General features: G+C 43.8%; 2 protein-coding genes across 2 annotated transcripts in view; one reads left to right on the top strand and one right to left on the bottom strand.

Annotated features, from left to right (window-relative positions):
- Nucleotides 1–2,146, bottom strand: part of si:dkeyp-97b10.3 — a 37,011-nt gene extending 34,865 nt beyond the window's left edge. Inside the window, exon 1 of the mRNA XM_042064501.1 lies at nt 1,740–2,146. Within this exon, the coding sequence (XP_041920435.1) occupies nt 1,740–1,789 (50 nt within the window). The 5' untranslated portion in view covers nt 1,790–2,146. The remainder of the gene's footprint in view (nt 1–1,739) is intronic.
- Nucleotides 2,147–12,571: 10,425 nt separating this feature from the next.
- LOC121684115 (uncharacterized membrane protein C3orf80 homolog) lies at nt 12,572–13,598 on the top strand. The gene has a single exon (XM_042064055.1). It carries the CDS (start codon nt 12,761–12,763, stop codon nt 13,355–13,357), a length of 597 nt encoding a protein of 198 aa, XP_041919989.1. The 5' UTR covers nt 12,572–12,760; the 3' UTR covers nt 13,358–13,598.
- The last annotated feature ends 1,418 nt before the right edge of the window (nt 13,599–15,016 follow it).

Below are 15,016 nucleotides of genomic sequence, written 5' to 3'. Positions count from 1 at the left end.
AAAGAGTGGAGAGTGTTTGTACAGTGTTTGTACAGTGGTTGTGTTTCCTGGGTTAATTGCTCTGTGCGGGGCACAGTGAGTTGATTGTCTGGGGGAGTTGTGTGGTTATCTGTGGAGCACGGCAATGACTCTTCAGAGTCCTTATCTCTAGACACAATGACCTACTTTATGTGATATGATAATAAAACACTGTCAACGGTTTATACGATTACATATTGTAAATTATGATAAGATGGGTATAGATTATGCGCTATACTCTGTCCTGTTGAGTTGAGCCTTTGTTTTGTCACGACAATCTCAAGCACTGAGGTTATATAAGGATATTGGAAATAATGTGATTATACCAACATATTATGATTATGTTATGAGTGGATTATTAATAACATTTTATGATGAAGTTATAAGTGGATTATTAACTATATTCACTTGATACCTTTGGGTGAAATTCGCTATAAAGAAGTGATACTGTTCACCAAGATCAGTATGTTAATCTGCACTCCCTACTTTGTTTAGAGGTCTTAAATAATGTGAGGCAGAATGAGTTATAATCAAGCTTACTGTAGGCTATACTGGGCATTTTTGAATTTCAATACAACATTATTTCGGAAGGGAATAAATGACAGTAGAGGAAAGGGGTGCAGCTTCAACATTCAAATGTTCTATTCTGAGTTTTTAGATTTGGTTAGGCGTTAGACCACAAAACCCTTAGTCATGCATAAACGCAGCGGTCAAACCATTGTATGCGCTACATCAAAGCCATCCATGCTCTTATTCGATACTTTGCGTTTAGTAATTGGTACTTCATCAATCCATCTTATAGCCTATATTAAATAGAAACATGATAAAGAGAATTAAACCCTGCAGGATGAAACAAAAATGTCTGGCCAGCTTCAGTAGGCTACTGTTGTAGATAATGAAAGTAACATCATGCATAACGAGCTGCAACCTTCGCCTATATCTTTGGTGCAACTGCAACCCAGTAACGCTAACTTGGCATGGAAATATATGACCTACATTCCACCTAAAACAAAGCCTCGAACTAAATTGTTTGTTGATATGTTTATTGCAACGCATGATGTAGGCTACTACTCGAAATACACTCATTCTTTCAATCGTTCTCTGAGGCTACTCTGTTTTGTCGTCAACAACGACATCCTAAGAAGGAAACGACGATGTTGCAACGCAAACAACAACACGGCTACGTTAATAACAAAGCACTGCCGCGGAGCACGTGGCGTTGATACTTTTTTGTCGAAAAGAACAGCAACGTTTGTAAAATGTTACAACTAAGGTAATAACAGCCTCCAGTTGAATCCATAACACGCCTCATCTAAGGTGTCTGGTGTGGAAATGTAACTCTGCACCAACGCTAACTTAATCTTCTCTGAGCAGAGTATCAGAGCAATGTTGGGTAATATGAAACTTAAATTGTCTGACTTTTAGATCAGCTGAAAAAGTAGGCCTACATTCGAGGAGTTTCAATGGCAACCGGTTGTTATCCATCACTGTGGGTCAGCCATATAACTAACATCTTAAACCAAAAAAATGGGTCTAAAGCCATTATGGTGTCGTCACAACTTTGCCTCTTGCACTCAAGACCTTGACATTATCCATCAATAAACATTCAAATCTGACTGTTCGGTCAAATGAAACACATGTGAAAACCGTGTGAAACGTGCACCCCTTACATCTTTTATTATCATTAATATTTAATTTAGTCGCTTTAGTGCATAACTTACCCTTCCTCTAGATGCTTGTTGTCTCCAAAGCTCAACATCTCTGCTACCATGATCCGCGGTCTGTGTGTTTATTTGCCTCCAACGCCAATAGTTCGATACGAAGCTCTGTTTCCGTGATGTACTGCAAAAAAGATGCCCCTCCTCAGGCATAGGCATCAACAAAGGCGCTCGACTGCGCTCGACACCTGCACGCTAACACAATGTTGGCACGGAGGGGACTGACACTGCCGTATCGTATTACAGGGTATTCCCAAGTCGGGATACTTCTATTGTCACAACACAGTTATGAACCTATGGAGATACCTTGTGTAAACCCTAGCAGAACCGGTATTCTATCTATTTAATTAGATTGGGCACTAGAGAATTAAAGCAGAAATATGTAGCCTTACAACCACACGTGCAATTTATGTTACTAAACATGGTCTACACATTTTGCTTTTAAATATGCCGTCAGTGAAAACACTAATCATGTGCACATATACTACTACGCGTCACCATACCAAGTGAGGTAGTAGTCCCATTCATATGGTGTTCAGATCAGCACACTGTGGGGACAAGGGAAGAAGTAGCTCAAGGAATAGGACAGCCCGCCTTTAACGTTCGTCCAATGAGTTCCTATTATTTGACCGCGTTTTTTGCTGGTCCATACATTTTAGTGCATTGCTCCAACGTTGTAACTCGTTACGCACTACAGTTGGATGAGTTGCATGCATTGCCTACGCTGTCGAGCTATAAAGTTTAAAATTCCAGCCACAAATAACGATTGTAATATTTACAAACTTTGTACATGGGAAGAACAATAGTTTTTTTTGTATACCAGGATGTATTTAAGCAAGGGAATGCAATAGTTTTGCATTGCGAATGCGAGGGAACTGAATAGGTGCTCGAAGAAAATTTCCACCTCAATAAAAAAAAAAATCCCACCAGAATCAGAACTTTGATACAAGAGACTTCTCGGGATCTAGTTCGATGATTATGCAGAGAGCGGTTGCCTTGAGATGGGTGGGGCGTAAACCTAACGCGGGAAAGTTAGGAGCAGAGCAGTTCCCTTCTACTGACTCACGATGTCGCCATAAGGCCTCTATCAGAGGAAGCGCAGCGCGGGGGGTTTTCTCTCGACTCCGTCTGGAGTCCGAAATGAGCCGAAACACAGAAGAAGGAGCGACAGAAACCGCTCTTTTAGCGCAGGTGTCACTTCAAAAAGTGAAATAGCTTAATAAGTCAACATTGACATCTGATATATAGGCTAAGGGCTATAAAAATCAGCATGCGTTACATGCCCTCTCCATCTGATCATGAGACTACTTATTAAACAACTTGGTTATTTTAACAACTGGCTGTAGTTTTACACCCTGAGAGTGCAAGACAACACCGTAGCTCCAGCTTCACTGGTCACACACATACTAGTAATGTATAAAGTATAGAAATACATAGTCTTCTGTTACAATAAAGCAGACTATGAAAGTGTAACAGAACCAGTGGAGATCGTGTTGCTGTGAAGATGTAGCCTAGTCTCTCTTCCTCTCTGTGATGTGAAGATGTAGCCTAGTCTCTCTTTTGTGTGTGATGTGAAGATGTAGCCTAGTCTCTCTTCCTGTCTGTGATGTGAAGATGTAGCCTAGTCTCTCTTCCTGTCTGTGATGTTGGTCTTTACTGAGAAAAGCAGCCCAATTCCAAGAGAATTCCCATTTTCCACCACTGCTGCTGGTAAGTGCTCTGTTCTCTGAATGACTTGGCATAGTGTTTCTTAATCATCATTTCTTGCCAGGCCTTAATAAACTGAAAATGGAGAGATCGCTCTAGAGCTGTATGGTATACTTATTTTAGCTCTTGATAATGGCAGTAGCTTAATGAATGATTGCACTACAGAGGCTAAAGAAGTTGTATAATGCATTGTGATACTTAAAGCTATAAGAGTCTACAGAATAACCTTTATGAGTGCTGTCATGGCTGTATAAATAGATATATAGACCTAGGCCAATCATTATGAGGCTTTATGGTCTAGTAGTATTGACTGGTGCAGTAGTAGGTCTCCTCTGCACGGCAGCTTAAATGTGACTCCTAATTCTGTAAGTCACTTTGGATAAAAGCATCTGCTAAATGAATGTACATGTAATGTACATTTTTATGATTGCTTTATAAACTTTAATGAATGTGTGTATACTGACTTAGTATCCATACTAAAAGTAAAGTTTTAAAGTGTGGTGGTTACAGTTTTTCTCGATCGCTTTAATGCTTGCGTCAACTCTGACATAACGTTGTCAAAACAGTTGACAGGTCTAAAAAGTATCACTCTGGCCAAAATGACACATTTTGCTTGCAAAAGACTCTAATACTCTCAAAACATTTAAAACACGCAGCAAAGGCAAATTTTGCTTTCAAACAACACAACTTGTAGTCAAAACTGTTCGCTTTCAATCAATCATCACACACTGCATAACAAAATGCAAAACACTGTGCCATGTTCCTACACCTAGAACACACCATGGCACAGGCCATGTTCCTACATCTAAAACAACTGTAACCAAGCACAAATTTGTCCAAGGTACTTCCATGGCAATTACTCAAAGTTTACAATTGCATATTATAGTAAAGTCTTATTTGATTCTGCTTTTTTCGTGTAATGATGGTATGATTGTAAAAGGTTTGGACATTAGGCCTATGCTATGATTACATTAACCTCTGTCTCTATTTCTCTCTGCACCTCACGCATGCGCACTCAGACACAGAGACACACACACACATGCACACACATGCACACACGCACACACACACACACACACACATGCACACACACACACACACACACACACACACACACACACACACAGATTATTGGAGGCAATGAAACAGCGTGATAGAGAGCTCTGCGAGGAAGACCACAGAGAGAAATCAAATCCGTGTACGACTCTACAGGGAGAGCTCCGGGTACAAGGACAACCCAACCCTAGAAATGGAGAGGCGGAGATCAATACACACAGGAAGAGGAAGAGGGCTTCTCCAACAGTGCTCTCGGAAAACAAACCCTCATTCAGAGGACATTTGCCACACGGCTACATAATTGCCACAATGTCTTGGATTTTTACTCTTTTGGAAATTGTACACGTTTATATACTCAAATCTGAAGTGGTTGTGTTACTTTTGTATCTCTTTAAAATATTCTTTAAGATTAATACTTATCTTTTATAAATGATTCAGATATATGTTCTATATATCATGTCAGTGTTGGATTAATACTTATCTTTTATAAATGATTCAGATATATGTTCTATATATCATGTCAGTGTTGGTTGCGTTGTAGAGATATGAGTGTTGGTGAGTTGGAGTGTCTCTGTAGCCGAGGGCTGGGGAGTGCAGGGTGTACCGTGGTGTGTAAGCGAGGGCTGGGGAGTGCAGGGTGTACCGTGGTGTGTAAGCGAGGGCTGGGGAGTGCAGGGTGTACCGTGGTGTGTAAGCGAGGGCTGGGGAGTGCAGGGTGTACCGTGGTGTGTAAGCGAGGGCTGGGGAGTGCAGGGTGTACCGTGGTGTGTAAGCGAGGGCTGGGGAGTGCAGGGTGTACCGTGGTGTGTAAGCGAGGGCTGGGGAGTGCAGGGTGTACCGTGGTGTGTAAGCGAGGGCTGGGGAGTGCAGGGTGTACCGTGGTGTGTAAGCGAGGGCTGGGGAGTGCAGGGTGTACCGTGGTGTGTAAGCGAGGGCTGGGGAGTGCGGGTACCGTGGTGTGTAAGCGAGGGCTGGGGAGTGCGGGTACCGTGGTGTGTAAGCGAGGGCTGGGGAGTGCAGGGTGTACCGTGGTGTGTAAGCGAGGGCTGGGGAGTGCAGGGTGTACCGTGGTGTGTAAGCGAGGGCTGGGGAGTGCGGGGTGTGTAAGCGAGGGCTGGGGAGTGCAGGGTGTACCGTGGTGTGTAAGCGAGGGCTGGGGAGTGCGGGTACCGTGGTGTGTAAGCGAGGGCTGGGGAGTGCGGGTACCGTGGTGTGTAAGCGAGGGCTGGGGAGTGCAGGGTGTACCGTGGGGTGCGTCAGGCCAAGTGTTTCCACAGTTGTTTCTAAAAGCCTGTTTTGTGGCCGGCCTGGAGATATATGTGTCCAACGGGCCGTTCTGTGTTCTGTGTTCTGTGTTCTGTGTTGTTCTGTGTTCTGTGTTGTTCTGTGTTCTGTGTTCTGTGTTCTGTGTTGTTCTGTGTTGTTCTGTGTTCTGTGTTGTTCTGTGTTCTGTGTTCTGTGTTCTGTGTTCTGTGTTGTTCTGTGTTCTGTGTTCTGTGTTGTTCTGTGTTCTGTGTTGTTCTGTGTTCTGTGTTCTGTGTTGTTCTGTGTTGTTCTGTGTTCTGTGTTCTGTGTTCTACTTACACCTACATAGCCACACTGTATGGAGGAGGGATCTGGATGCTATCAACAGTTTTTCTCTCTCCATCCCTCTTTCTCTCTCTCCATCCCTCTCTTTCTCTCTCCATCCCTCTCTTTCTCCCTCTCTCTCCATCCCTCTCTTTCTCTCTCCATCCCTCTATTTCTCTCCATCCCTCTCTATCTCCCTCTCTCCATCCCTCTTTCTCTCTCTCCATCTCTCTCTTCATTCCTCTCTTTCTCTCTCTCCATCCTTCTCTCTCTCCATCCCTCTCTCTCTCTCTCCATCCCTCTTTTTCTCTCCATCCCTCTCTCACTCTCTTTCTCCACACTGAAAATGTGATTGAATTGTTTTGCATTTTCACATATTAAACACGTTTCCTGTCTCATGACCCGTGCACAGCCAAATGGGTTCTATGGAGTGTCAGTGGTGCGCGAGCGTTCTGGTGAAATGAACACCATTCCCAACGGACGTCTGATGTCTGCTGCTAACTACTCTTTGTGAGAACATTTGTGCCCGGACGGTTAACGGACATGAATATCAAACCTGCATCCCTACAGAAAGGCAGGGATGATTGTCTACGTTTCAGTGTCTCTATACAGGGCCATGATAAATGTATGTTTTATAAATATATTTATATGTTATTTCTTTCTGTCTTAACCTACTTACTGTCATCAGACCTGAGACAAAGAGGCTAAGAGAGAATGTGTGTGTGTGTGTGAGGGAGAGAGAGAGTGCGTGTGTGTGGGAGAGAGAGAGAGAGAGGGAGGGAAAGAAAGAGAGAGACTGTGTGTCTGTGCGTGTGAGATAGAGTGAGTAAGTATGTGTATGCGTATGTGTGTATGTGAGAGAGAGAAAGAGAGAGTTTTTGTGTGTGAGAGAGTGAGTATGCATGTGTGTCTGTGTGTGTGTGAGAGAGAAACAGAGAGTATTTGTGTGTGTGTGTGTGTGTGTGTGTGTGTGTGTGTGTGTGTGTCCTGGCCATGAGCCACTCTGGGATGCAGCCTCCTCCCTGTCTGCCTACGCATCCTCCTGCAGTTACGGGATCCACACAACAATCCCCTTCCCCATCCCACAAACCTACCCCCACACACACAACACACACACATATACACACATACACACACACACACACACACACACACACACACACACACATATACACACACACAACACACACGCACACACACACACAACACACACACACACATATACACACACACACACACAACACACACACACACAACACACACGCACACACACAACACACACACATACATATACACACACACACATATACACACACACAACACACACACACACACACACATATACACACACAACACACACAATACACACACACAACACACACACACATATACACACACACAACACACACACACATATACACACACAACACACACACACACATACACACATGCCAGCAGCACTAGCCCTGAAGTAAATAAATCTCTGCTTCCCTGTGAGTGCTCCCTAAGGCGCGGGGGTTTCCCCTGGTGTGTGTGTGTGTGGGGGGGGGGGGGGGGTGAGAACAGAACACAGACAGAAGGGCTCAGGCAATTAGAGCCCCCTGATGAACTTCCTGTAACGTTCCCGTAAGCTCCATTCCGCCTCCATGGGACAGGATGTGACATCAGCAGACAACATTTGACATGGACATATATGGCAGAGGCACAACATGGTGGGCACTTGTAGACATACAGAGATGCCTGGCTGGTCTGAGCATGCTCCATAACCCCTGACCTTTTTGTGTCTAACTGTAAATAGTAAATATGGCAGGAGAAAAAAAGACATCCCAGTAGGGCTGATGTGGAAACAAAACTCCCACCCTTCAAACAGCCTCCACTGGGAACCCACTATTTCTGCACATCACTGTATAGAGCAAACATAGTACAAGTATATTTTATAGTAAGTGCTTTGACAGTTTTACACACCCTACTAGTCTTGTATGATGGGAACCTGGTCTACCATCCATTCTTCACACACTAGTGTGTTGATGACATCTATAATGAATGACATAGAGGAAAGATACTGTTAAAATAACTGGAGAAGTCGGATAGTGAATTCTTTCCCTTTAATGGTGTATGTTCTGTTGGCCATTTTTCTGAACTGTGTATTTTTTACTTTGCTGTGTATTTTTTCTGATTTTGGGATTTGATATTTACCAAAGACCTTAACATGGCAAACTTTTAGTTAGTTAATTGTTCCCATGGGGAAGTTAGTTAGTTAGTTAGTTAGTTCATTGCCCCCATGGGGAAGTTGGTTAAATAGTTAGTTAGTTAGTTGGTTGGTTAGTAGGTCATTGTCCCCATGGGGAAGTTAGCTAGTTAGTTAGTTAGTTAGGTAATTGTCCCCATGGGGAATTTAATTTGGCTAGTTAGTTAACTGTTCCCATGGGGAAGTTAGTTAGTTAATTAGTTAGTTGGTTTGTTAGTTAATTGTCCAACTGGGGAAGTTCATTTGGTTAGTTAGTTAACTGTTCCAATGGGGAAGTTAGTTAGTTAATTAGTTAGTTAGTTGGTTAGTTAGTTAACTGTTCCCATGGGGAAGTTAGTTAGTTAATTAGTTAGTTAGTTGGTTAGTTAGTTAACTGTCTCCATGGGGAAGTTCATTTTCACCGATCTGTCACATCACCATCCCATCATATACACGTCCTCCTACAACAGCAGGCTTAGCACAGCCGTCAGTCAAGAGCAAAGGTGGCAATTAAGTGAATGAGGTGAGTGTAGAAAACAATAAGCTGCCATTAAACTCAAAACACCTGTTCAGTGTATCCACCCTGTACTCCTGTCCTGTTCATCCACTGCCTCTTACTTGCTACCAAAAAGCTCTAAGATCTTTGCTTGCTACTATCGTAGAATCGTCCCACACATCAGTCTCTATCAGTAGTAGTCACACATCTCCACTGTAGACACCGTCCCACAAGTCCTTATGTCAGAGAGGGGTTTAGGCACAGCTCTCTGTTGCTATGAGCTGCACGCTTCTCTGCAGTAACCACAGCCTTACAGTACTCTCCAAACTTCCTGACCTCTTCTGGACTCTCCACCTTGATCATATCACTTGGTATAAAAGTGTGTGTAGGTGCATACACACACACACAGGATGCATGACTGGCTGTGCTCAGGAAGGCAAAAACGGGGGGGGGGGGGGGGGGGGGTTTATCCCTTTTCCTCTCTAAAGCAACTCAAAGTGCTGACCAACGATCTGGCCAAGAGACCAGCAGCACAACGCAGCACAGGGTGCAGTCAGAGGCAGCCTCCACCACGATAAGAGCAGAGTGCAGTCAGAGGCAGCCTCCACCACGATAAGAGCAGAGTACAGTCAGAGGCAGCCTCCTCCACGATGAGAGGAGAGGAAGTATGTGGGTGTGAAATAACTAGTGCCGGAGACTTTTATTTTATCATTACCTTGTGTGTGCGTGTGTGTGTGTGTGTGTTTTGCTTTTTGAAGTGTGTGTGATTTACTCTGTACACAGTGCGGCTCAGCACAAGCTGTTTTCTATTAGCATGGGTGCAGATGGGATTTGTGTGATGCAGACCGACTCCCCTTCCACACCAATGACCTGCCCCTGCTCTGCCTAGCGTGCTCCGGTCCTGACCACTCACACAACCACAAGATGGGCTTTGGAGAGAGACCACTCACACAGCCACAAGATGGGCTTCAGAGAGAGAGAGAGAGAGAGAGAGAGAGAGAGAGAGATTCAGATTTATTGAATTATATTATATAATAACTGCTTTGGTAAAGCAACTGACCTTGTCATACCAATAAAGCATTTTGAATTTGAATTTGAGAGAGAGAGAAAGAGAGATACACAGCCACCTTGATTCCCTGCTGCAAGCAAAGTGCGGTCAGAATTCTGCCATGGAGCCACCCCATGTTTGCTGTGGAGTCAGTGGCCTTCGTCCACTAGTCTCTTGTAATGGGAAACTGACATGTGTTGATGCTGTTCCACATCTGAGGATTAGGATGAGAAGTGCAGTGGAGTCCATTTTACATTAAGCGCAAGAGCAGACTGAAGAGGGTTGTAGAGCATTACAGATGATATTCATCAATCCCCGCACATGCTTCAGTTTAATAACAATGCACATGCGATAGCCAGGACACTGACCATTCCTGTACAGCTCTATTTAGTAACAGTCATTTAATCTCTCACACACAAAGAGTCGTTCCCAGCGGGCTATAGGGCAATTATGTTTTCCCCCCTCAAAGACATAAATAGCCTAAGGCATTTCATAATGAATTCTGAGTGTGAACATCTGTTCTTTGGCATGACCGAACCTGTTGCGCATGACTTCTTCGGGAAAAGACTGCGCGTGTAGCAGAACAGATCCACTACGTCCACATTCAAAGGGCAAACAAGACTGACTGACGCTAGAACTGGCCCGTGGCAACCTGTAGGATTCTCTATCAAGAACCTATCAGAAACGTTTCATTTGGAACCATTTTGGTTATAATATTTCTATTATGAATTATTAATATTTTTTAGCTTTAGTTTATTTTAAGGTTCCTTTTTAGATACCACGTGGAGACTTTTTTTTAACGGGTTTAAGTCAATTTTAGTGTGGGACGGTATAGTTCAGCCACACCAGAAGTCCAGCACGTAGGCTAGCCTGTACAGAACATGTGCAAGCAGCTTGAGAGGATGTTGTGGTTGAGTTATGCCCCCGTTAGTTAGCATGGAGACAGGCCTCGTCTGGATTAGCGACAGGGGAGCCCTGCAGAGCGCTCGCCTATAAGACTTTGATTGCACTGGATGGATCCTAGGGGACTCGTAGTCATTACTGCTGCTGAAATGGCACCAATCGCGAGTCTGTGATGCATCCTTTTCCACAAAATGACCGTTTATCTTCTCTTCCTCTCTCGCGCTCCCTTCCTCCGGGGTCTGTGGCAAATAGACTATGTTCTCATCTGGTCACACAGGTGGGATTACTTTGTATCATTCTGTCGGTGAGAAATCACCCTTCAAATTACAGTGATTTTGTGACATATAAATAGCATAGCCTACTTTTCATTTTTTTACATGGAATTAAACAAAACATTGAACTTAACAATTTGATAAAAAAATTATGACATTAAAACAGAGAAAACACACACACACACACACACAATGAGAAGGCGATGTGTTGATCCTCCTGTTACCAAAAATGCTTCAATCAAAAGACCAGTAGAACGACACATGTTATTCTGCGTATTTGTTTCTGGCATTACAGCATAATGCTGCGTGTATCGCGTTTCCATAATTGAGAAAAATTGCAGGGAGAAACGCGATACTGCATAAATTAAATAAATTAAGCGCAGTGTGCTGGTCTGCCCTCGCTGTATTTTACAGCATAATGTCTTGGTAATTGAATTGGGCATATTGTGCATTACCCTACTCATGTTAAGCGAATATCGACTAAATCCGAGCTTTTCAAATATGTTAAGGAGAAACTGGGAATAATGGCAAAAGGCCAAACAGCGCGGAGGAGATTGCTTTCAACAGAAGACCAGAGGTCTGTTAAAAAACCAAACGCATATATAGGCCCATCACAAAAGAAGGAAATAAGTTACTTAATATGCCCTAATATTACCGGTAAAAAGTAAATAGTGTCAGACTTGGAGCAGGCCGACTGCCACATATAGCCTATCTGAATACGCTTAAGTGTTTATAGCTGAAGCAGTAATTTCATCATTTCTCCACAGGTTGCAGCTTGACTGAATCCAGATGTGAGTAAACGTTATGGCTGAACCCACGTAGCCTATGCATTTCAGTGTTACTTCACCAGAGCACAGCTCTAACACATATCAATGGATCTATAGTTATGATATGAGCAAACGAAACGAATAATGTTGTGTATAACTAAACAAATGGAGTTTAAGCAGGCTAACATAGTGGCCCTATGTGTAGGCCTACTGCCCCTTGATGATATCAGGCCCACGGAGTGCGGAGGATCATTTTCAGTCCAGTAGACATATCTTGTCCCAGTCCATGCCAATCAAAATGGCTATAAAATTACAAGTAGACAAACTGACAAATACAGACGGTCAGTATCAAGCCCAAAGTGGGATGCATGTTTCTGAGCGTGTGGCCAGCATTGTCTAGGTTCTCTTGGGTCCACTAGAAGTGATATGATTGCTGACGCACTTAAGGGCCCATTGAAACCCACAGTAAAAGGGCCATTAATTTTTCATTGGGTAATTATCTTACTCAGTCTATTTTTACGCCAATCGACCTCATTGATCAGATGTCATTATTTTTCTAAGAAACCAAGCCACTGCGTTTTATGAAAACAATATGTTGTGGGCACCTGATTTTGCCCTAGACACTGCATTTTGGCCCTTCTGCGTCTAACTCCAGTATTGATAAAGTGAGTCTGGTCAAATTTCTCCTGCGGTCTTTTGAAGCTCTTTCCCTGTGATGATGTAAGAATGGCTTGGGTTTGCCAGTGAGCGGCTCGAGGGATCACCACTCTGCACTGGGCTACTGTGTGGACCACCAGTCGGAGATCTGTTCCGATGCCACTTTCACCGGCACACAGGTTTAAGTGAACTACCAGCAATACTGCCAATGGGATTGTCCGCAAGAAATATTCCACTTCAACACTGAAAACTGCGAAAAATCACAGCCCACTGCACGAACACTAGTGACTGGCGGGAAAAGAGACCCTCTGTGAATCCCAGCATGCTTCATATGCAACATGACATCAGGACGTGCGTGAGTCTTCTGACCGCTTGCCTGATTTTAACCTGTCAAGCAATTCGGAATTGTGGAAACGTCCAGTGCGGGGAGGACCAGCGATGCTGCTCACACGATAATGTGACCGTCGACTGCTGCAAGCTGCCTCTGCACACCTTCTTAGACAACGTTGGCTGGATTACGCGGAAACTGTCTGGCATCCTTATCCTTTTGATGCTTTTCGCCATGGGTTATTTCATCCAGCGAATTATCTGTCCGAGGCCGCGGAGGCAACAGGACCGAGGAGCGGATGATCCCTCTCTCTTGAACACGCACACCACGGCGTCTCAGGACTCGCTCCTCGACCGCTTCCCAGACCAGTGCATCACCGATTTCACCTCGCCGGTCCTTCAGCTACCAACGTACGATGAGGTGAAATACTTGCCAACGTACGAGGAGACTATGCAGGAGGTGGACAGAGACCGTTCTGATGAAAATCTGCTAGCATCTTCCAGACTACAAGTAGGAATTCCCAACAATGGTGTGGGAGAGGCGCGAAGGGGAGCCGTGGGTGCCACAAGGACCACCCGCAACTCAGTTTAGCTAAATGAAGAGAACACTCTGCTTGTGGCCCATTATTTTAAAGTTGTTGAATTCTGCGGATACACCATTTGAACATATAAGTGCAATTATGACAAGCAGAGAAGAATGTCAGGACATTGAGTTTTAAAACAATTGTATGTCTATATCCAAAATGTTCCATTTAACAGGCAAAATAATTGTCTGGTAGTTCATCGCGTTATGTTTTGACAGCTAACCTGGCGCTAACATCTCATAATCTCTGAGCAATAAACCAGTCTACATTTTAAAATATAGTTTCGGAAAATAATTATACGTGTTCATAATTTTCCTGCTTGCATTGAAGACGTGAGGAGTGTGTTAGCCTGCTGTCAGAATGTTAAACTGCTGTCCAGGTACAGCCAAATCAGTGTGCTTGTGGGCTTTCACTGGACCAAGACATTGCTGATGAGAATACACAATAGGCTATTCTGCAGTTGTGCCTTTGGCTATGGAGCAAGACACAGAAGACAACAGAAAACAGGTACCCTGTTTAATATGATAGGATAGCCTACGTGACACGCACACACACACACACACACACACACACACACACACACACACACACACACACACACTACTGCTATATACAGCTGTGAGGATTTCGAGATTTTGAACCAACAACTGTTTCATATCCCTTCTAAAGCTGGTTGATTCTCAATTCACACTTATCCATGTCGAGACTCTACAGACCCTGGAGTTCTGCAAATTGCGTAAGGGAGACCCCAAATCTGATTTAGTAGCCTAAAGGGGAGACCCCAAATTTGATTTATTAAGGGCCATGGGGCAGACACGATAAAAGAATTTCCATTAAGAATGTAAGACCAAGGAAAGAGTTGACGCATGCTGTTACGCATGGCCCATAAATCAACGTCCAGGAGGAAACTTGTTCAGTATCAGGTGATTTGGCATCAGCAGATACAACTCTGTCGTTTATCTTTAAATGTCTGACTGGTTATATCCTATTTTTTTTGTTATTTTTTTAGGCCAGGATGATCACCTGCACCCCACGACGTGCGTTTCAACAATTTTCAAAACAAAAAAGTTCCCATGTAGTCATACTTCATGGCTTGACTCATATGGTTCATGGCTAGTCTTATATAGACTCCCATTTCCGTAGTCATTATAAGGACCCCTAAGGCTCTTCTAGATTGATAAAGTGTTTGAAAAAAATAAAGAAGTCAGTGTGGTGATGTGACAAGACATCTTGAAGAGGTGATTAGCCAAGAACAATCACTTACATTTTTACAGGAAGGGTGCCAAAAGTGCTGCTCATCTAGACTCCATCACTAGTAAGGCCTGGCGTATTATGACTGACCATGCCTTTCTGCAGCTCTGGTCCCCAGGGTACTGTTCCTCTCTCCTCACCATCTATGCAGGTCAAAAACACAAGCCCATCATCTCCAGAACTCTTCCCTGATGCCAACCACACTGTTTGTGTCAGAAGGAGCTGGCCAAGGCCAAACAAACCTGTTTCCTGTTCTTCAGCACCTCTGAGCATCATCAGGTTTCACTCCTCATTCAGAACTGCTGTTCAGACAACAATTAGCTCGTACGTAGTCAGAAAAAATGGGTTTAGGTTTGGCCTTTGCTGCCAATCTCCTTATTCATCAACTGGGCCATACTTTTGATGTATTGACACAT

Source organism: Alosa sapidissima, chromosome 15, assembly GCF_018492685.1.
Source record: "Alosa sapidissima isolate fAloSap1 chromosome 15, fAloSap1.pri, whole genome shotgun sequence".
Lineage (NCBI taxonomy): Eukaryota > Metazoa > Chordata > Actinopteri > Clupeiformes > Clupeidae > Alosa > Alosa sapidissima.
This window is presented reverse-complemented; position numbering and strand designations above follow the sequence as displayed.